The 23,280-nt window shown below is 37.9% G+C and overlaps 3 protein-coding genes and 1 long non-coding RNA gene across 6 annotated transcripts in view; 1 reads left to right on the top strand and 3 right to left on the bottom strand.

Annotated features, from left to right (window-relative positions):
* The window catches only part of LOC134811548 (uncharacterized), a 31,135-nt gene that overhangs the window by 7,569 nt on the left and 286 nt on the right, over positions 1-23,280 (bottom strand). The gene's annotated exons all lie outside the window — the stretch shown is intronic.
* On the bottom strand, positions 1,240-2,886 carry LOC134811461 (uncharacterized). Its single transcript, XR_010159812.1, has 4 exons — positions 2,848-2,886; positions 2,413-2,508; positions 1,756-1,820; positions 1,240-1,540 (listed from the first exon to the last, which is right to left on the bottom strand). It is a non-coding gene; the product is annotated as an uncharacterized LOC134811461 (long non-coding RNA).
* On the bottom strand, positions 3,188-5,538 carry LOC134811973 (uncharacterized). The gene is made up of 6 exons (XM_063819142.1): positions 5,500-5,538; positions 4,539-4,670; positions 4,159-4,257; positions 3,898-3,997; positions 3,627-3,710; positions 3,188-3,387 (listed from the first exon to the last, which is right to left on the bottom strand). The coding sequence occupies exons 1-6, from the start codon at positions 5,536-5,538 to the stop codon at positions 3,188-3,190; spliced, it is 654 nt and encodes a 217-aa protein (XP_063675212.1).
* On the top strand, positions 16,785-22,239 carry LOC134811549 (uncharacterized). The gene is made up of 10 exons (XM_063818491.1): positions 16,785-16,974; positions 17,111-17,209; positions 18,450-18,581; positions 18,839-18,923; positions 19,045-19,165; positions 19,727-19,844; positions 20,180-20,327; positions 20,643-20,770; positions 20,996-21,154; positions 21,381-22,239. Exons 1-10 carry the CDS (start codon positions 16,862-16,864, stop codon positions 21,532-21,534), a joined length of 1,257 nt encoding a protein of 418 aa, XP_063674561.1. The 5' UTR covers positions 16,785-16,861; the 3' UTR covers positions 21,535-22,239.

The raw sequence follows: 23,280 nt of genomic DNA, 5'->3' as shown, positions 1-23,280 counted from the left end.
CCCCTTCGTTCCAGTCAGTGATGTGGACCAGGCGTGGCGGCTTCTCAAACCTTCTCTTCCTGCTGAGATGACTGCCTTCGCAAGATACTTTGAGTCGACATGGATCGGAACCACCTCCTCCCCTCCTCTCTTCAGGCACGACTCCTGGAATCAAGAAAGGCGCTCCTATGCTGTCAACTGTGTGTGCACTTATTTCCTTCGCTGCTCCGAAGAGCGAAATAGCTTCACCGAAGATATGCGTCAGCGTAATTCAAATGCACGAAACTTAAACAATTTTACTATCAATTTGGTGAGAACCTCGCGAATTAGTCATAATCAAGACTTAAGGATAACACTGGTGTGCCCACCTACGAGTGAAATTGAAACGTCGCGCGCCTGAAACGTCGCGCGCCTGAAACGTCGCGCGCCTGAAAGCATGACAATGTCAGCCGCGCTGAAAGCTTTCATAAGGTTTCAGTAATCGCGTCTGCGGCAAATTAGAAAATTTTTAAAAATTTGCCAGTATTTGTCACAATTTGGCGGGACTGGAATATGATGCATTGGTTCGGTTAAAAAACCACCAGATATAATGATAACAAGATTAACGGTGACTGAAATATGGCGAAAACTTGTTTAGCCCACAGCTATTGAAAATGTCGAGTTTACGAAGCTTGATGACTTAATGATAACACAATTCTTTTAGGCAGATAAAGATATTAAATCAAATACGTGAAAACATAGCACAGTATGATAAATAAATGAACATTATTCTTAGTTTATTCCTTTTGTGTGAATAAGATCACCGTAGCAGACAGCAGTTCACGCAACATTGGCCGTGTGGACTGCTTGTCACTTGCGGAGGACATTTAAAAAACACGTTCTAGAAAAGTACACGTGTTAGTCAAAACAATACATGCACGTATTACAAAAATAATTACAAGTGTTAAATTACCAATTCTTAAAAATACACGTGTTACAAATACAAATACACGTGTAACAAAATACTGAGCACATATCAGGCCATATATTTGCTTAAATTTGAAGTGAGTTAAGTTTTAGAACCCTTTAAAAGCAACTCTAAAACTCAAATTCTTACCATTCTGAAAGGATTGGATGCTAAAACGATGAGTATCGTTGATCAGGAGCTCTATTTATCAGGTTTTATAAAAACGCCAATAGAAAAATGCGAAGATTTTTTATAGGGTCTCCCAGGAGATTCTATGTACTTCCAAAAGTATACATCCATTTTTTTTCCAGGTGTATTCGAGGAAATGTCTAAGCTTGTTATGTATGCAGTTTCATTGACCTAATACAAATGATGGAATTTAAGTGAATTTAATCTGGCGGGTGGTGTTTCTTTTATGCAGATAAAGAGCTGAGTTGTGGTCTAAGATGGGAAGCCATAACTTATCTCTGGATCTCAATCGGGTTGACATAATTAAAATAATAATGCAATCTTGTCCTTGTCCTCTCCCCAGAATCCACAAGATGGTTAGGAGAATCGTCGAGGGACAAGCTGCGTCCGAAGAGCTCCGAAGGAGGGTTTTCAATCAGTTCCAGCCTGAAATGAACAGTTTTCACAGACTCTGCATAATATACAATTAATAATAAAGCTGGACCTGTTCTTATGATAAAATTAATTAAAAATAAACCATGTTCCCCACTTGGAAACGATGTCACAGACAACACAGCCACACAATTTAACGGTAAAAATTTTTCATTAAATAACTGACCCAACAAATTCGAGTAATGAGGAGGAGACTGAATCTTACTTACTGTCTTCGCGTCTGCCGCGATCTTGAGTAGGATCTTTCCTGCGTGCTCCATGAGCTCCAGTTCGTCTGAAAGAGTTCTAAACATTAGTGGGGGGGGGGGGGGGGGGGGTCAATTTCATTTTACCTCATTCGGGCAGCCAAAATTGGGATGAGGTAAAATGAGGTAAAGTGAGGTAAATGAATCTAGTTTTCTGAGCCTTTTTAGAGACAAATGTTTTTGCCGAAATTTACTTTATTTTACCTCATTCGGGCAGCCAAAAAAGGGAAAAATGAGGCAAAATGAGTCAAAATAGGGTTTACCCCCCCCCCCCACATTAGTCGCCAAAGATTCAATGATCCTACATTTCTTGTTGTTGTACGGATAGTATTATATGGAGACAGGTTGCTTTGACCACACATCATATCAACAAAACGAATTCAGTTTTTTTCCTGTGCAAACTTATTGGATTGGAAAGCAGATTGTGGCAGATTGTTTTGTCTAGGTAGTTAAATCTCGCGGCTTTCGACCGGTGCAAGATTTTGTTGGGGAGACCCTAGTATTTGGACGTGATCAAGGATTTTTTGTTGCAAAAAAAGAGTAGCAAATATTTTGGCTGGGCCGCGCCGGTGAGCCAATTTTTTCCGGGACTGTTTGATCGAATACCTATAAATAAGTTACCTTGATATGCGACAGCCGACAGCTGGGCAATACTCTTGCCGAACACATCCCATCTATCCTCCTGGAGGATCTGTCTCGCCTGTTCGGCCACGGCTCCTGATAAAAGACTGAGGTTCAAACAGACATGAAATTTGCTAAAAGTAAAGAGATGGATTTCTGAGATAACCTGCAGAAGTGGGTTAGTTTTAACTTTAGAACTGAGTTATATACACATACCAAGTGAAACGTGACTTATAGTGACCTAAAACTGTAGTGGTTTCGATTGCATATCGACTAACCCCCATTTCGACCGTGAATGGGTATTATATCGCTTAAAATAGACTTGATGTGCGTCAAACCAGCTACCTTTGTGTGGAAACGGCGATGCAATCTTCGACTTGAAGAAAAATTAATGTCCGAAAGTTTAAAAACGATATGTTGCACTTGAATTATTACCTATCACCGGATTGATCTTCAAAGCCTCCTCAACCATTGTATCTCGGAGGCCCTTGGGGTGAAGATGTCGTCTCTCTGAAATGATAAAGGCGTGACTAAGTTATTTTCGACGTTGCACAGAGGGAAACCTTACGCCTTAAGGTTAGGGAGTTTTGTATTATGGCGAACGCGTCAGTTATCACACAAAAGTCTGATTAAATAATGCGGTTTCCAATTTTTACTCGTCACAAAGATCGTACAAAAAAATGGTCAAAGATGAAAGTATCAACTTTAATTGACCAAAGATGAATTCTTCCTGCGCCTGGTGAGTGGTGACCCATCCATATTACAGGCGATAATTCTAAATGATGTTTAGAAATAGCTGTAACTCACTCAGGCGACTCTCGGACTCTTTCTGAAGTCTGGATATGTGGTCTTTTCGGACCTTGCTGGTTGGAGGCGCAGGCCCGGCTGCTGGTGTGGTGTCCGGTTGAACGGGGGGTTTTGCGACGGGGGCCCGGGGCTCGCTCCGGATGGCCAAAGCTATTCTCTGAACAGCACCTGGAAACGTCACAGCGGATTAGTGTATGAAAACGAAGTTTATTGCAGGATGTTCCTACTTGAAGAATCGTATTGTAAACCCATAAAATTTCAAACTGGGAGTCCGCTCTGACGATGACACAAAACTGTTTCTACGATCAGTAGATAGTACAAAAAATGACTAAACAAATATTAGCATATTCAGCACAGGTAGCGCCTAGTGACCCATCCGGATGACTTTTAAAATAGCTATAACTCACTCTGTTCACTCTCGGGGGCTGTCAATGATCCAGGTTTCGTGACGGGAACCGGGGGCATCTTCTTTATCACTCTCTGAATAGCACCTGGGAATCGCCTACGATTAACCATAATGCAGCAATTCATTTTAAAGCCCAAGATAGGCTATACTGATACAGACGATCAGAGAAGGTAGGGCAAATTTATCGTCGGTCATGAGTTACAGCGAAATTCTCATACAGTGATATGAGTGAGCTTCACTATGGTATAATTATAATGTAACAATATGTATACCTATGTCGCATCTCTCGAAAATATTAGAGACCCTGATCGGAGCCTCGTTAACAGTTGTTGCCAATTGTTCTCCTCCATCAACACTGTCTTCTCCGGGTTGCTAAAGGTCAATGGTAGGTAAAATTAATAGCTAATGTAATATCTAATACACCACGTGAAAGCGATTCATAATCAATACCTATCAGGACTCAGGGGGGAATGATCAATTTATGTTCAATCAGTGAGAATATTAACTGTTAAGTTGAAGAACTATATTCAAACCTTGTCGTCTTTAGCTGTAAAGAAGTTCCAAAAAACTTTCTTGATGTCTTCGTCTAACTTTGTCAGACTTCCACTCTGTCCATCACCACTCCTACCTCCCTGTTCAGGAAATTGTTTATACTGTATGCCACAGCATGTTTTTGAAGCATAGGCAATTATAAACACTGCAAACATTCCACCCGACTGAACTAAGGTGATGTTGCAGTCGGTAATTATCAACTGGAACCTAGTAAAGTAAAAAACGGGAAACTTGTTTAAACTTGTACAAAGCAAAATGCCTGCTTATCATGTACAGCTCAATCTGATTACGGATGTTCTAATTGATCCCACTGCCAGGACCTTATTTCGGAAGATCTGTGACATCAAGTATAATTACTTACTTTTATCTTTTTGAGGGCGGTGATCAGCTCACAGATTGTTGATATTAGCAACTTCCTATTTGCCAAAGTCTTGTCTTTTTTCTCATCAATGTGCACTGTAATTACAGCCGAATGAGTAAGTGGAGTAGATACCTGATCAGTGATCACATAGTACCTTACCCATACGTGACTTCATTGGTCGATAAAAGAGTGGTCGAAAGGAAGCATAGTTCATCAATAAGATGCGGATTTTCTCTCCTGGTATATTAATGACTTAAAACGTATCTACATATATCTACACGTCTTAGAGGAGAATCATTAACTTTCAACGATCAAGTACGGTCTTTTAAATCGTCCTTTCGACCACTTTTTTAAACAATCCATCACATGGAATTAAACGGGTTTTCACCCCTCGACATTTCACCTCACGATCGTTGGCCCCCTGGTTTTAAATCTCAAACGTTGTCTTACACCTAAACCTGGCCTAGCTCCGAGCTATGATAGCTCGATCCCCGACTCTAACCCTTACCGTTACACAACATTAACCCAGACCACAACCCAAGCCCTTTAAACTACCGTTTTGCGCAACCACTTGTTCAAAGAATCCATGACAATGCTTCCAATTTATGAACAAATAAAAAGAAGTGTGGAGGAGAGGCTAACAGAGGATACTTACAATCCCAGTGGAATAAATTTTAAATATGACTAGGAATCCATTTTGGGAAGAAAAAAAGGCTATATATTTTTCGGCCGCTTTGCGGCCGACTTGTCACTGGTCAGCTCTTCTCCCAGGTCAAGATTAGTTTGAAATGCTTAGCGTATCCATTAGAATAATTACCGGATGAATATGCAATTGCAAATTTTGAAATTAAATAAAAAATTTCTGAGAATTCTTTAATTTATTTGAAACGCAAGGAAATATTTTTTAAAAGAAGTATAGACCCTAGCCCACAGACATCTGCATACTATTCTTCATACTAACTCGGTAGATCGTGTTCAAAGATTTGACTCTCATCAGCATGATGAATGATTCGCTACTCTGAAAGTGGCATCGACCTTGTGTCGATATTTATGGCCTGACTTTGGATCTGAAGCTTGCTTCTGCCAGGTTAGATACAATATTGGACAATAAACAATGATAAACTTCGGACTTAAAGCGGGATAGGGATGTATAATGGAGGGGGTTGTCTGCACTGTACTCTAGATGATCTAGGATGTGAAGCTTGCTTAAGCCTAGAACACACGAGTTCCCCTGATATAGTAGCAATGGCTAGATTCACTTCCTTCCCACTTGCACTGTTGTTGACTTGTAGCTACAATATTAAATTGATTCGTGGAAATCGGTCTCGGATGTGAAGCTTCCTTAAGCGCCAAACCCTGAGAATACTGTATTACTCGAACTTCGAGAATTTTCTAAATGAATCTAGACTAAAGGAGCCAACTTGAATCCATAAAATTTTGAATGCTACATTTTAAAATACCGCTCTATATTTACACCGTTCACCAGTTAATATGGCTGGGAGGATTGGGAGGATTCATATTAGATTGTCGATTGTTTAAGATTAACTTGATATTTTAGCGTATCAGAGCTGAAATTTTGCATGACTATTTCAAATGACTATTTTACATGACTATTTTTTCATATTCCGGGATGTTGAGGAAGGAGGAATGGATAGCTCGCGTTTTCTGCGCGTTTTTTGGTGTCTGAATGCGCAAAAAATAGTCAAGCAATCTTATAGGTAAGAAATAGTCATGGAATCTAGGAATGCGCTCGATTCGAACTTCGAGTCGATAAAATGATGTAACATCGCGTTAGCCCTGAGAGCGACCAATTTTGATTTAATTTTAAATTAATGTGAATATTTTTTCCACAAGAATCTTTTTTTACCGGTTATCAACAAATTTTGACTAGGTGTTAAATTCCTGGACGCCTGACTATTTGCCACTGGGCTTACAATCTAGATCGCACTGCAGGCTTTTTACCAACTTGTCAATGTTCGTAGGTGTGAACGTCTTTCTGAAAATATGAACAGTTGAAATATCTTCTAATCATTGTAGGCTATTATTCTTATTCTGCAAGGCTGATAGTGTAGTTTCAGCTCATCATATAATTTATGTATCAGTAAAAATTGTCTTGGCAGCTGCGCTATGGTTGTTAGCTCTCAAAACGTGATCGTTACACATCTACTAACATGTGGAGAAAGTCCAGCTTATCCTTCACTTCGGTTAGCAAAAAAATATTAAGGTACTTCAACATGTTCCTCTTCTTGTCATCATTTTGAATCTTGGTAACCGACGTTTCCCTTTCGAACATGTTTCCTACAAATAAGTAAGTCGAGATAACAGAATTATTTGCAGTTAGCAGTAGATACATTATGCAGTACATTATACGAAAAGGAAAATCAACCAAAATATTGACCTACAATGCTATATATCTACTTGATGAAGGTTTCAAAAAAAAACAATGCAAAACCCAGTATGACAACGCAGTGAAACACACCATATTACTGTGGCTGTTAGGTAATAAAAGCTGTTTCTGAAATAGAAAGAAACCTTTACAGAACGGATTCCATTCCAGCATAAAATTATTAGTTTGGTGAAGAATTCCTTCGTGAAAATACAAAGTAAACCCGGCATATCAAAATCTGCACACAGAACCATATTAGTTATTACTACTATAATAAACAATTTATTAACAATTTGTATATCAATATGATGAGAAGAGTAATACCAGCAACAAAATCAGGGTTTGATACTCTTGATAATAAACTTTCCTAACAATCTCGATCAAATATGATGTAATTAAAATATCAAGGCTGAAGGCTGGGACGGAAGCAGTGGCTGTTAGGAAATAAAAGCTGTTTCTGAAATATAAAGAAACCTTTACACTTTTACAGAACGGATTCCATTCCAGCATAAAATTATTAGTTTGGTGAAGAATTCCTTCGTGAAAATACAAAGTAAACCCGGCATATCAAAATCTGCACACAGAACCATATTAGTTATTACTACTATATAATAAACAATTTATTAACAATTTTTATATCAATATGATGAGAAGAGTAATACCAGCAACAAAATCAGGGTTTGATACTCTTGATAATAAACTTTCCTAACAATCTCGATCAAATATGATGTAATTAAAATATCAAGGCTGAAGGCTGGGACGGAAGCAGTGGCTGTTAGGAAATAAAAGCTGTTTCTGAAATATAAAGAAACCTTTACACTTTTACAGAACGGATTCCATTCCAGCATAAAATTATTAGTTTGGTGAAGAATTCCTTCGTGAAAATACAAAGTAAACCCGACATATCAAAATCTGCACACAGAACCATATTAGTTATTACTACTATAAACAATTTATTAACAATTTTTATATCAATATGATGAGAAGAGTAATATCAGAGCATCTAAAAAACAAATGATCAAACAAAATCAGGGTTTGATACTCTTGATAAAAAACTTAGTAGCAGTGCAGTCACGGGTAGTTGCGCAACCGCAGGTAGCGGCGCAGTGACGAATTACAAATCAGCGAGGTTCCTGAGGTTGTTCTGCAATTATTCTTTAAATTTATGATGCAAACAGTAATTTATACAGATTCGTTGTTAAATCAAGTAATTTCAGATGGTTTACCCCTACCACGATACTGCAGTTCCACTCTAACCCAAGGCCAATATCCATTGTATAGCATGGTGTTCCCACCTATTGTTAAGACGTGTGACGGTTGTACAGCGTAAGTGTGCTTTAAAGTACATCTACATAATTCAATTGCAAAAAAAGCACACTTACGCCGCGCTACGATCGTGACACGCGATCATTGCAAATTTTAACAATAGGTGTGAACACCATAGAACAATATAATAATAGATATATATATTTACCTGGATGGCCTTCCTGAATAAATTTTGTTGATAATTTGGTGCTCTATGTCGATAGCAATTCTCTCTGCTAGCTTTTCGTCTTTCCGCGCTACTGTCCGCAGAGCGGCAGCGACACTTTCTCCTAGAGTATCCAAGAATGTGGTCCCTGAAAATTTTTATTGAACTCACGATGTTGTTACCAACAGTTCTAGAATATTTGTCCATGCTTAGAATATTTTTCCGTGCTTAGAATATTTTCCCATGCTTAGAATATTTTCCCATGTTCAATACACATAACGGCCAAATGACTCGAATTGATGCAGGATGCTCTATCAAAGGTTTTTAACACTTTGGAGCATGTAGTTTCCTCTAGAAACAGTCTTTTTGCATAAATTGTAATAATCTGAGAAGCCAATGTCATTGGATAATATCTTAAAAAGATGTCATGCAGCTCAAGTTCCCGTAGCTTAGCCTACAACGCATTTTATATACAGCATAGGCTATGGCCTGAAACTTATCTGTGAGGACGAACTGTATAGCAATCAAAAACATGAGTAAACCAGTTGTTATTCCGATCCACAAACATGCCACACAGAAAGATCAAATCACGAGAACAATGATAATCTCCTGTATCGATAGTGAACCAAGTAATAACGTTGGGCGAATAGCATATGATAATGCTATATCACAGAATAGGTCAGTGTGCTAGCAAGGAAACCTTCACAAATGAGTAATGACCTCGATTTGGCCTTTTTTATATCTCCCCCACTGAACCTCCTCTGTCGCGTCACTTCTGCTTGACGTTATAAATGTGAAAACAAATCAAATAAAACATATACATCAAATAACCGAGGGCTATTGAATACACAGTACAAATTCACCAACAGCATGAGCAATGAGCATGCAGATACTGTTAAGACCAGGCAATCACGCCAAGTCAGAAGCAGAAACTGTAATTGCCGCATTTGAAATAGAAACCTGGTCCAAAAACACTAAATACATTTTCTTCGAGCTTGGTCCTGAGAGGACAACCACATCACCTTATTAATTTCCGACTTATCATTTAAGTCGGAAATATTCTCGTCCAATTTCAAATTACACCCTAGATTTTTTCTGACAAAAATTTGTATTGGTAATTGTAAGTACTCTAGCTATACAGATGTAATATTAACTAATGATGTACAGTAGCATGAGCAGTCCACAACATTTGCCAAACAAAGCATTTATAAACCACCACCGAAACAACTATTGGTTGAATGAAGAGGTCAGAAGTGCTGGACTACGTAATTTTGGAATTACTGTCACCGTCAATCCACATTTTGTGGTGCTTAATAAACGCTACTAATCTGATTCGTGTTCTTCCTTCGTTGACGAAATTGTTGAAGCAGGAATACAAATTTTGCGACAAGATATAATGGAAGTTGCATCTCTGACTAAGATTCCCGCACTATGAATTTCGGAGATAAAAATTGTTGATGTTAATGCAGTTTTATACTATCAAAATTGTAGCAAAAGTATACAAAACTGCAGTAGAAAGTGGAATGGAAATTCCCTCTGATCTCTAATCGCACAGAGGGAGCTCCGTTTTACACGTCTCAGATTTCTATTTCAATTTTCAGCAATATACGGCCCTTTAATAACAAACAAATAATGAGACAGCGAATGCTTCAAACAAATCGTATCGTATACCATATCGTGACATAGCTGCTGGTGGCTGTTATGGTTAACAAAGTAATGTTCTTGCACGATTACTTTCAGTGTGACATGACGACAGTAAACTGTAACCACTCGGTAGTACCTGAAAACAGATGGTATTCTTTGATTGTGGAAATCTTTGTCCTTCTATACTACGTCATGTGTACATCGAAAACCGAGTATTGTCGATAGTTACAGATGTCGACAATATTCGATGCTGATTTCACATGAAATGTTAATATGATGTACCTTGTCCTCAATCGATTGTGGACCATTTGCAATTTCCATAGATGTGGCAATTCATTGGGAGCTGACGCCAGTTTTTTTGACAAGTGAAATCGATTGGGGATTTAAGTTAGGTTAATCGGTGTCACGTGTCAAAAAAGTTAAGTAACCTCCCCACGATTTGCCACAAAATGTGGTTAAAGTTTTAGCAATTACATTTGAGCTGTCAAATCACATTAAAATGTGACAGTTCATCTAAATTTGTATGTACAATTGATACAATTGCATTGTAGTGGTTATTGAACCCAAACACCTGGATGACTTAGGAGTCACCTAACTCCTCCTGCTGGTGCATCATTAGTCCCTGAGGTGAGCGTCATTGACGCTCAGCTAAGGATTCCGTCGGGTCTATGCAGCCTCCTTAGTGTATGAGAAACCACATGCAAGGGTTAAATGAGTGACCCTATTAAAGATCTAGAATCTTGTAAGGGTCCCCTTTAAAAGATAAAGAGAAAGAGAGAACTCCTGGCTTCTGTACAGTCTATTTTCCATCCCAGGGCTCAAGTCACATCCACCCTCCTTTATTTTACCCCTTTCATCCCTTATCCCTAGGGCAACTGTCTCCTTTCATTGTCCACCCCTCCCCCATTTCCATTTCGATATCACCAGCCATATATATTCGAAATATTCATATTTACCCTTCTGTACTGACTGAAGGGGACCCTTACAAGATTCTAGATCTTTTAGCAGGGTCGCTTGCAGTGGCGTAACGTTGCCTGTTGGCGCCCCCAGCCGAAAAAAGCGCCCCCCTATTGGCGCCCCCTCCCCTTTTGGTGCCCCTCCTTAAAATTGAACAAGGCGATTTAAGAGGATACGCCGGTAAAATCTCTAAAAAAGTGTGTGTATCTAGAGCAAAACGCGCAGTACTTAAGTTAAGTTTTCAAAATTGTCCCACATTCAAACGACGATTTGGAAACTCAAATCCTGCCCATACACCACCAAGCCTAAAATAAGTGTGTATTTATTTCAGCATATATGTGTTTTGTCAAAAAAGGAGTGTTTAAGCATGAAAATTACTGAACCAAATGTCCCGAGGCCAATCCATTTAGCCAATGTGCAGCAGCATCACATCTGATAAAGTAAAAGTTAAGTAAAAAGTCGGTTGAGCTGAGGGCAAACCAGTTAATAACCCATCTTAAAATCTGCCCAAACAGTAGTCAGGAATGACTTGCTGGGGAAAACATTTTATAATTCTGCAAATACATGTGAAGAGAAGGACTCAGCATGTCATATTTTTTCTGGCGCTGGTAAAGTAATGTACAAAATTATGACATAACATCATCACAAATATCTCCAAAATGTCAAAATCTCTATATAATAGAAAAAATAATAATACTGGTGGTTACAAGACGAACAATTTTGTACATATATAAATGACCGGAAACCCTACTAAACATAGAAACACTAGTGCATGGTTTCAGGACATAACATTGTTGTGCCTGATATAGGAGAAACACATTTTTGTTGAGTGTAGAAAGTCAGGAAACAGCGATTAATTGATATATAATATCAAAAAACATATTATATATGTTCAAAACCATACGTGCTATTTTGTAGCCAAAGGAGCTAATTTCCTTATGAGAACCGCATTTCAAGCTTGTGCAATTTCATTTAGCTACACACAATTTATAGTCTTACTTCAAAGCTGTAGCTGTTTGGCCGACGTCCGTCATCCAACCAAACATCATCCACCAATACATATGAAAGTAAGAAATTAGTCCAAATACATGCAAACGTCGCTCAAGGGGCATTGAACAACAAAGCACCACTTTTTATATTTAGCAAATTGTGTTTTTTCACCATGAAGTAAAGTAATAAATCTGCTAAGTCAATTTTGAAGAAATTCGACAAATGTTGTCAAAGCGTTTGATTTTTATAGTTCGAGGTAAAACGTCTTTAAATGCGCGGCTCAATTTTTTTCTTCCTTAATTTTGTTCAGTACCAGTTTTTGATGTAACAAATCTACATGAATTTTTGAAAGATTGAAATACATATTTAAACACATGTTTTTTGTTTTAAGTTTATGTATGTGGTATAAACATTTTTTCCTTTATATTTTTCAATTTAAACAATTTTTAATAATGCATTTTTTACATTTTGAACATTAGATATATTTTTAAAATCTTTTATAATCAAAATTCAATATTAGATTAAAGTTCATTTTGTAGCGCGATGCACTACTGGGTCGCGCCGCGCATCAAATAATTCTTCTCGCAACCTTAGGTAGATCGGCAAACTGCACCTCTGTGCCTCACCAAGCGGCGAAGGTTTGACATCGAGATAAGAATCAAAGTTCATTTAAAGTTTTTAATTCAAGTTTTCAACCGAAGTTTTCAATTGAATTTTTCAATTAAAGTTTTCAATTAAAGTTTCATTTAAATATAATAAACTTAACAGCCACGCTGAAAATACATAAAAGCGAAAATCAGAGGCGCGCCGCGCACATTCGCTCCATCATATATCCTAATTCAAAAATCGAGCGCTTACTCAAAATTTCTCAGATTTGCACATTAGTGAGTTAGTAGCTTACTGAAGTTACTGCATGACGACAAACGATTCTACGGTGTCGTTTTCTTGATAAATGCAAACCAAACAATATTTGCACAAATTTCAAGCATCGCTGCTCAATCTGCCATCTATTGTTGTTTCCTGAGGTTTTGATATATTTTTCATAATAGCATAAATAAAACTCAAGAAAACAACAATTTTTTCAAGAAAACAACAATTTTATTTAGTATCAGTTAAAGCAGACAAAAACATATTTTATAAATATAACTAGCGCAAACTTTAGACCATATATCTTCTAAAGGGGACTTGGAGTAGCAAGAGAGTGACCAGAAAGTATATATACTTTTACCAAAAATACGTCGAAATGAATCCAGGGTGATACAGGATCTGAGAGTGCAGACCATAAAGTTTACGCACCCACCCTTGCCTCCTGAATTCTTGGTTAGATAGACAATTATGCAAAATTGGTCGTTTATACTCCAAGTCCCTTTGTTAATAGAAGTAGTATTATTTATGTCTGGAGTTAGCTTCATTCAATAATAAAAATATCAATATAATCAATAGTAAAACAAAGTATTTTAGTAAAACAAAGTATTTTATTTATTAGCAGTGCAATCAATTCATATGATATAATTATAAGAATATAATAGTATGTCACACCTATTTAACTGTTACGTTCGAGTAGTCGTGCCATGGCTAAATTTAACTAGGACCAGTGGTGTCGATTAACATTTTAAAAAGTGATTCTAAGTGACACAAATGGAAAATTTTAAGAAAAGACGGATCAAAACACAGATCCAAGGACAAGGAGACCCCACTGCAGGACCATACATGCTATTGGCTTGTGCATGGCCCAAAAGGTTCCAGTTGTCCAGGAAACTGTACGTAGCTGGTCAACTAGTTTTGAATTCAGACTAGGCTTGATGATTTCTGGGGTTTCTAGAGTAAGATTTGATGGTGCCAGGTTTGTTCAGGCGGACATGGAAATTATGCGAGGAATATATAGGTATATAAAAATCATATCAATATAAAAATAGATCCAAAAATAGATCCAAAGATTCACACGGCAGTCAGGGAACTTCCAGACAGGATGCTTTTGAAACAGGTATAATTAGCGCTTTTGTAATTAGTTGTATGCAAGGGATGGGATGCTGATTGACTAAGCTGGTTCAATGCCCCAGCTATTTAGGGGGAGCCACTCAATTTCACGCCCAGGTGTTGTCAATTGCTGGGTTTCAAGTAAGAGCTTTTTGATACGGCTCTTGATAATTGAGATGGGGGAGGAAAGGTCGGAAAATTTACTAGAGCCAGGGACCATGACATTGTTTTCATTAGGAGTGCATTTGTCGAATATTTTATCAACCAAACTGTTCCATATAGTCGTACCTTTGAAGACAAAATTGTGTTTAGAAATTTCAAGTTTGTGTCGGGGGACCCGCATAGTTTGGCTACATGCTCTGGAACTTGTTTGGAATAAACTTGTCAGAGAGATAGGTTGATGCAGTTTCAAGATTTTAAACAGTTCAGTGGATATATGTTGGGTGTACAGGTTGTGGATTGACATGATTTTCTCGGTATTGAATATTGGCTTAGTGTTTTCCAAAGCAAAGCTCCTTTTTGCGATGTGTTCACTGTATGGTCTTGCACGTGCACATGTTTCATAATACTCTGCCCGGTCAAAGCTTGGTTTGCTTCCAAATAGAAGGCGTACACATCTTTTTTGGATGGAGAACAGTTTAGATAGTCTATAAGGTGTGACACCACCCCAGCTACTGATACAGTAGCTCATATGAGACTTGAATAAGGAGTCATACAGCTTATGGTACTCTGTTTCTGGAATAAACTTCATAATACGTTTAATTATAGCTATACTTGTAGTTAGTTTACTTTTTATGTTATCTAGTTGGGGTTCCCAGGATAGTTCATGGTCTATGATAACACCAAGGAATCTCACTTTATCTACTCGTGTAAGCGTGTTGCCTGATAACGTGAGTGAGTTCTCAGAGCCATATTCACGAGCACGTGCACAGGACGAGTACCGGCCAGGTCTGAATAACATGTAGACCGATTTGCTTTGGTTAATGTGCAGCAAGTTAGATTCCATATAGTCATTTACAGATTCAAGTACTTTATTAGCATTCAAATAGGCTTCTTGTTCAGTTTTTCCAGCAACAAATATGTTCGTGTCATCTGCAAACAGTATGAAGTGTCCAAGTTTGCTAGAGTTGGTTATGTCATTAATGTAGAGTAAGAAGAGGAGAGGGCCTAGAACTGATCCCTGTGGTACCCCATATTCAATTTCGCAGTGATCAGAGTGTGTATTTTGGAAATCAACATACTGCTGTCGGTTACACAAATAGCTTTCAATTAGGTCAAGACAGGGCCCTCTTATGCCATAGTGTTCAAGTTTGACAAGTAATTTTCTGTGGTCGATTGTGTCAAACGCTTTGCTTAAGTCAATGAATATGCCAATTACATGATTCTTACTTTCTAGGTTTTTAAGAATGTGGTCAATGGAGTAATTGATGGCATGTGCCGTTGAGTGGTTGGATCTGAATCCAAACTGTTTATCGTATATGACCATATGTGAAGTAAAGAAGCTATATAGTCGGCAGTAAATTACTTTTTCAAATATCTTACCAAAGATAGGTAGAATGGATATAGGCCTGTAGTTATCAAACAGCTGTGGGTCTCCTTTCTTAAATACGGGGGTGACCTTACCTATTTTGAGAATATTTGGAAATAGACCCAGCTTCATGAATGAGTTTAGGAAACCAGCTAGGTGCTTAGAGATACCAGCTTATTAATATCAATATCAGACTAAACTATCAAATAAATAAATTATCAAATATCAATTATTAATTCACTCTGATTAAAAGTTATAAATTAGGATATCTATTATTTAAGAATTTCAACTACAAGTGGTCGAAAACGCCCAAAATCGATCTGAGATATTTTCAGCTAAAGACTCTGTTGGGTATGTGCACCCAACGGAATTTTGAAAGATTAAATTGCAGGTCTTTGGTGGTGTAGGGGCGGTATTCAGATTTCACTATCGAAAGATTAGTGGTTAGACTCCCCGCTGGTGCATCATTAGTCCCTGAGGTGAGCGTCATTGACGCTCAGCTAAGGACTCTATCGGGTCTATGCAGCCTCTCGGTCTGCTCAGCCGAATGTTTGGAAACCATATGCGAGGGTTAAATGAGTGACCCTGCCAAGGGTCCCCTTCAGTACAGAAGGGTAAATATGAATATTTTTGAATATTTCCTTGTAAATAATTTAGTAGTACAAATAAGTGAATTGTTGGGACTGAGTGGGGCCGAGATAACTTAAAGCATCCAAGCGTTCATTGGGAGATTGTGGGTTCAAGTCAGTGGCGTAACGTCGCCTGTTGGCGCCCCCCTGCCGAAAAGGTGCCCCCCTGTTGGCGCCCCCTCTCCTTTTGGTGCCCCTCCCTAAAATTGAACAAATTAGGCAATATAAGAGGATACGCCGGTAATTCAAAATTTTTTCAAAATTGTCCCACATTCAAACGACGATTTGGCGCCCCCCCCCCCCCCCCCCATAAGACAGCGCCCCCCTGCACAGCAGGGTCAGCAGGGCCCTTCGTTACGCCACTGGTTCAAGTCCTGTTCTCAGCAACTAACTTTTCATGGAATGTACTAAGCTTACTGCTGTTAATTCAGTGCAGCTGCAGGATTCTTACTTCGAAACGACCACCTACCTTATTTTGATATTCATAACTCAGTCATAATGATTTAAAATTTAACTTGATGCTAGGCATCTTTTTACCTCAGTTTCAATTTATGTTGGAACAGCTTCGGACTACTAAAATGCTTTTTGTAGCCAGTATGTTTAAAAGATTTTCATCATAATCTAATCTAATTATCATGTTCTATGTATTCACATCGAAAATTTTGACTTTAGGATGTTGATGACGAAAAGGAGATTTTGACTTTAGGATGGTAATGACGAAAAGGAGATTTTGACGTTAGGATGGTGATGACGAAAAGGAGATGTGGGCTGCTGCTTGGGAAGCTGATTCATCTAGCTCGGTTAATATCAAGAAAAGCAGTTTACAGTACAATAAGTTATCGCTGTGCAAAAAGGCGAGTATTGTGATTTACAAACTTTTTATTTTGAATTGTCTGACTTTTCCATAATTTAAAGGGCCAAGGTTCGCTTGATCGTGTTTCCTTGTGACAATTTAAAAAAAAGCTGTTGACATTCTATATTGTATTATAGAGCACCTGTAAAGTACTACTACCAAGGACGTAAGGAATTCGGAGCCTATAATACTCAGATCAACCGTCTCTTAAAATATGGGACAACAGAAATGTACAAGTAAGTAAATTCTGGCAATATATATTATATTCAATTCAATTTAATTCAATATTTTGTTTAAAGGGTTTAAATAACTAAATAATTAAATTAAGTCCAATTTTACACAGCAGACTTACACAATATTTAGGCAACATTACCGGTAACCTACATGATTAGCAACGCTCTCATGCTTAAGAAATGAGTTGTGTATTTGCGGATTAATTTACCATCTTACAATACGAAATGCCTAGTCGAAATGAGTTTATGCCACATCATGTTTTCATCGCTCAACCTAGTATGATTGGGGGTGTCCTGTCCATTTTCGAATCCATGAGCTATTGGAATATTAGTGGACATAGTTTTTGGAAAATTAGTGGCAAGGAGAAGACATGCCTTATTATATATATATCTATGATATTAGCGAGCCTTAATATTTACATAATTCTTGGAGATATCTAGAGAAATACAAATTGTGGAATAATGATTGTGCCACCACGTCATAGTTAGGGTAAAATATTATTCTTAAAAATTTTAAAATTAAGAAGATTGCTCTATGACTTAAAATTTAAAATTAAGCTAAAGATAACTAATTTTTAATAGTTGGTTACAGTTTATGACAGTACTGGCATGACCAATGTTATTGTGGCTGGTAAAAGGACCCAGGTCCCAGTTGCCTGTTACCGAACCCCTGGGGACTACAATGTGATAGGATCAGGCCAGAATAATCAGATGTTTCTATGTAGAGCAATTTATTTCTTTCGGAGCTATGGTTACGTGGTATAGCTGGTGGTCATGTTTATCCTTGTGTGCTAATAATCCATCCAGATGCTTAGTGATGTGAGTAAATCATACCCTTCTACGATATATAACGTTTAACTATAAATTTGTTTTTACCACAGAAACTGTGGCACTAAGGTCAAGAATTAAAAATTTTTACTCTCATTGATCATAGTTAAAGCGTGTTTTTTCCCCAGCACTACTACACAACAAAAACCTGTCGGCCCACCAAGGAAACACGGTCGCAGAACAAAGAGCCCAATTGTGCTCCTCTATTCTGCGATCGTGTGTATTTACTATAAACTAGCTAAATGCAGTTAGTAAAATTTATACTATGTATAATGTAGTATAATGATATTATACAAGGATCAGTGATCTCATAACTTGATTAAATAGTAATATCCGCTAATTTCCTTGTCCATTTTTAAATCGATAAGCCAGAGATTTTGATCCATCGATAGATTTTAATGATGATGCCCGGCAGGAGTCAATTTGGTATGACGAGATCAGAGTATCATTCACTTTTCATGAAAGTTCGACCGCTTCTAGAACCAAAGAAGTTCAACCGGAAAAGTACGTCAATCTCAGCTAGAGAGCAGCTCATTTTAACCCTAAGGTTGGACAGGACAATATAGGGTAGAATCTTGGATGAATATTTATAAATGACGGAATTATCTCTGTCGTCAATCGTTATGAGAAATTTCTCAACTTTTCAGTTGTTTGAACTGGAAATTTCTGTAGAGAGATGAAAAGTCGAATTATTTCTTATCTACATTCAATACTACATTATATATATATATATATATATATAAGAGTTATAATGTAAATGTGGAATATCACTTTTTACATCACTAATTGAAGTTAACACCACAGCTACCTGAAGTCTGGGTGTGCGCAAGGGTATCTGGCGAACCAGTTTGTACTATCCCGGTGCAGAGTGTGTAGGATAATAAAGAAGGTTGGTGCGCTTAGTTGCTTATTCTATAGATTCATTGAGCCACTGACACTTTGAGTTTACTTATCACCAGGTATACCTCAGGAACAGAAGTCTATTATATCAAGTAAAAATTGTATTTCAGGTGACAACGGCCATCTCTGTCTGCCTGGCTGAACACGCAGATTTTCGTCCACGGTCGACTGAATGTTGGAAAAAAATTGCTCAGAGATTCCATGAAAGATGGCAGCTGCCGCACTGCATTGGTAATGAAAAAGTCTGACTGAACGGTGGGGAGGCATCTTGGGATGGGGAGGGGGGAGGCGATCTATTGACGTTGATATATATATATATAATTATCTTTGATTGGACGCCGGGAGCTGAGGGTCTCGAGTTGGTGAATCATGGAAATTGATGCTATAGCGTTTCCTTAAAGAAGAGAGGAATAGAGTGAGATCAAACGATATTTGTTGCAGTTTGAAGATCATTGCTCATATTATGCAATTCTACAGTAACTATGGGAAGTTTTCAATCTTGACTTCCCGAAACGACCATTTTTCAAACTTCAAATGCTCTCCTCGTACAGTTTTTATTGGATCATTCTGAAAGCAGGCAAAAACTATACGCCACAGGGTGGCATTTCACACACAGAAATCCGAAACTTAGCCTAGTTAAGGTTCGCCACAGTTTCAAAAATTCACGAATTAAATTTCGATGTTTTTGAGTAGCATAAATTTTAGGAGTATGATTTAAACATTCAGAGCCGACCAATTTTATTATCCTCGTCTGTCCTGAGACAGAAGAGGCATTTACACATGTCATTTCAGGGGCAGTGGACGGCAAGCATTGCTTCATTACAAAATTTGGGAAAACTGGAAGTTACACGATTAATTATCACGGATGGCCGTCTGTTATTCTCCTCGCAGTGTGTGACGCTGATTATATGTAAGTGCTATTTTCACATGTCATCTTTAAAAAAATGGTTCAACTTAAATGCTAGTGTAGTGAAGAACATTGTCACTTCTCCTCTTCAACCAAGATTATGTAGCCAGATTCCTACTAACTTATTGAAATGAGATATGTAATCTTAAAACAATATCATATGTACCGCTCATGAATATCGTTTTTTGCATGCTTTCAATAAAAATTGCTGCATTCTGCAAAAAACAGGAATGGGTAGATTGGAGTTAAAACTTGCGAGGATTGCGGGCGATCTATGAGAGATGTAACTTAAATGCTAACATCATTCTCTAACTTCTTTACTACAATTACTTATTCAGAATCCGTCATTTTAACGTTGGAAGCTTTGGCGGTCGATCAGACGGAGGAATCTGGTCAGAGGACAGACTGGGACGAGGACTGGCCTCTGGAGAATTCCTAGAACGGGGTTTTATACCTGCTGCTGAGATTCTGCCGAATGATGATCAGGTAAGAACTGATGATAATATGCGAACACTCGTGAATACCAAATGCTCGAGGCTTCATTAACTCAGTAAATACTTTACCCGGAATCCCAGCCCTTGAACATGATTACCGTTTTAACAATGGAACAGGGTGTGTTCATAGAAAGATTTAATTTAACCCCGCTTTCGGACTTTGATGGGGGGCCTTGATTGGAGAGTGGTTCTGGGCGCTAAAAACAGCGCCATTGGTCTGCATCCTTTAGGACATAAAAATATGAGCTTATATGTTATCTAGGCTGTAAGATACTTAATTAATATAATGTTTACGTCTTCTTTTCAGGAGCGACTTGGTAGAGTCAATTACTACATTGTCGGTGACGATGCCTTTCCCCTTCATGCTCATTGTATGAAGCCGTACAGGGGGAAGGTGTCAAAATCTCAGCGGATGACAAACTATAGGTTATCCAGGTACTGGAACGTCACGAATTAAATAAATAAATAAATTGTAGCCTCGACAATTCAGAAAACTACATCTAATTAGATTAGACAGTCATGATTGTTTTTGTATGAATTGATCAAGAATTACCGTTTGTGCTCTTTGAGCTGTTTTCCTGTATTTTCCTGTAAAGTGATCATCGCAAAACTGAAAACTTTTGTAGAACCTTATGTAGATTGAATTGTACACTGTTTCAGAGGCAGGATGGTCATAGAGTGCGTCTTCGGACACCTATCAAGGAAATGGAAGATCCTGAGTCACCTGACCACAAATGAGGAGGTGACTAGGCTGATTCTGAAAAGCTGTGTGCATCTGCACAATTTCTTGCGGATATCACGCTTGGACGACGCAGACGAGTAAGTAAGATTCAGTCTCCTCCTCATGACTCGAATTTGTTAAAACTGGGTCAGTTATTTAGTGAAGAATGTTTACCGTTAAATTGTGGCTGTTGTCTGTGACATCGTTTCCAAGTGGGGAACATGGTTTATTTTTAATTAATTTTATCATAAGAACAGGTCCAGCTAGTCCAGCTTTATTATTAATTGTATATGATGCAGAGTCTGTGAAAACTGTTCATTTCAGGCTGGAACTGATTGAAAACCCTCCTTCGGAGCTCTTCGGACGCAGCTTGTCCCTCGACGATTCTCCTAACCATCTTGTGGATTCTGGGGAGAGGACAAGGACAAGATTGCACTATTATTTTAATTATGTCAACCCGATTGAGATCCAGAGATAAGTTATGGCTTCCCATCTTAGACCACAACTCAGCTCTTTATCTGCATAAAAAAATACCACCCGCCAGATTAAATTCACTTAAATTCCATCATTTGTATTAGGTCAATGAAACTGCATACATAACAAGCTTAGACATTTCCTCGAATACACCTGGAAAAAAAATGGATGTATACTTTTGGAAGTACATAGAATCTCCTGGGAGACCCTATAAAAAATCTTCGCATTTTTCTATTGGCGTTTTTATAAAACCTGATAAATAGAGCTCCTGATCAACGATACTCATCGTTTTAGCATCCAATCCTCTCAGAATGGTAAGAATTTGAATTTTAGAGTTGCTTTTAAAGGGTTCTAAAACTTAACTCACTTCAAATTTAAGCAAATATATGGCCTGATATGTGCTCAGTATTTTGTTACACGTGTATTTGTATTTGTAACACGTGTATTTTTAAAGATTGGTAATTTTACACTTGTAATTATTTTTGTAAAACGTGCATGTATTGTTTTGACTAACACGTGTACTTTTCTAGAACGTGTTTTTTAAATGTCCTCCGCAAGTGACAAGCAGTCCACACGGCCAATGTTGCGTGAACTGCTGTCTGCTACGGTGATCTTATTCACACAAAAGGAATAAACTAAGAATAATGTTCATTTATTTATCATACTGTGCTATGTTTTCACGTATTTGATTTAATATCTTTATCTGCCTAAAAGAATTGTGTTATCATTTAGTCATCAAGCTTCGGTAACTTGAGCTTCGTTAACTCTAGTTTCGCTAATGTCCCAAAAACCATGTCCGCTAATGTCCCAATAGCTCATGGATTCAAAAGGGGACAAGTACACTTGCGGACATGGCACTAAGACTGATGGTCAACATAATTTTCATTCGATTATCATGCCGTGCTATGTTTTCATGTATTTGATTTAATATCTTTATCTGCCTAAAAGAATTGTGTTATCATTAAGTCATCAAGCTTCGTAAACTCTACATTTTCAATAGCTGTGGGCTAAACAAGTTTTCGCCATATTTCAGTCACCGTTAATCTTGTTATCATTATATCTGGTGGTTTTTTAACCGAACCAATGCATCATATTCCAGTCCCGCCAAATTGTGACAAATACTGGCAAATTTTTAAAAATTTTCTAATTTGCCGCAGACGCGATTACTGAAACCTTATGAAAGCTTTCAGCGCGGCTGACATTGTCATGCTTTCAGGCGCGCGACGTTTCAGGCGCGCGACGTTTCAGGCGCGCTACGTTTCAATTTCACTCATAGGTGGGCACACCACTGTTACCCTGGCCCTGACTTCAAGCAAAGATGATTGTTTTCATTAACTTCTGTAAACAATTATGACGGTCCATGATAATGGATCTATAATTTAATTTTAATCCTGTGTAATCCTGTGTAATCCTGTGTAATCACCAGAAGACCCTTCAAGAGAGCAGCAAAGTGGGAGAAGTTTGACCTGGAGATGCAACGTATTGTTGATGATTATGATAACTTTGGGGATGTTACCGAGTTTCTGAAAGCTGTTGGATCTAAGATTTTGGGTTAATGCTTTAATGTTTACTTATTATTGTGTGATTTAAATTACTGTATCAGTATATTATCTATTATTCTTTGACCAAATTTCTGCTTAGTCAATTATCACGAAAAATCTAATAATAATTAACAAAAAATAAAATAATTAACTAATGAAATACGAATAATTATGCCTTTATTGCAAAGTTCAGTAGGGATCACATCAAA

Source organism: Bolinopsis microptera, chromosome 2 (genome assembly GCF_026151205.1).
Source record: "Bolinopsis microptera isolate Bmic1 chromosome 2, MBARI_Bmic_1.0, whole genome shotgun sequence".
In the NCBI taxonomy this organism is placed as follows: Eukaryota; Metazoa; Ctenophora; class Tentaculata; order Lobata; family Bolinopsidae; genus Bolinopsis; species Bolinopsis microptera.
This window is presented reverse-complemented; position numbering and strand designations above follow the sequence as displayed.

Coding starts and splice junctions, on each gene's coding strand:
- LOC134811973 (XM_063819142.1), bottom strand. CDS start 5,538: ATGCTGATGAGAGTCAAATCTTTGAACACGATCTACCGA. Junction 3,998..4,158: donor TTACAGCTAAAGACGACAAG/GTTTGAATATAG, acceptor ATTGACCTTTAG/CAACCCGGAGAAGACAGTGT. Junction 3,388..3,626: donor AGCCCCCGAGAGTGAACAGA/GTGAGTTATAGC, acceptor TGACGTTTCCAG/GTGCTGTTCAGAGAATAGCT.
- LOC134811549 (XM_063818491.1), top strand. CDS start 16,862: ATGGTGATGACGAAAAGGAGATGTGGGCTGCTGCTTGGGAAGCTGATT. Junction 16,975..17,110: donor AGTTATCGCTGTGCAAAAAG/GCGAGTATTGTG, acceptor ATTGTATTATAG/AGCACCTGTAAAGTACTACT. Junction 17,210..18,449: donor GGGACAACAGAAATGTACAA/GTAAGTAAATTC, acceptor GATGCCCGGCAG/GAGTCAATTTGGTATGACGA.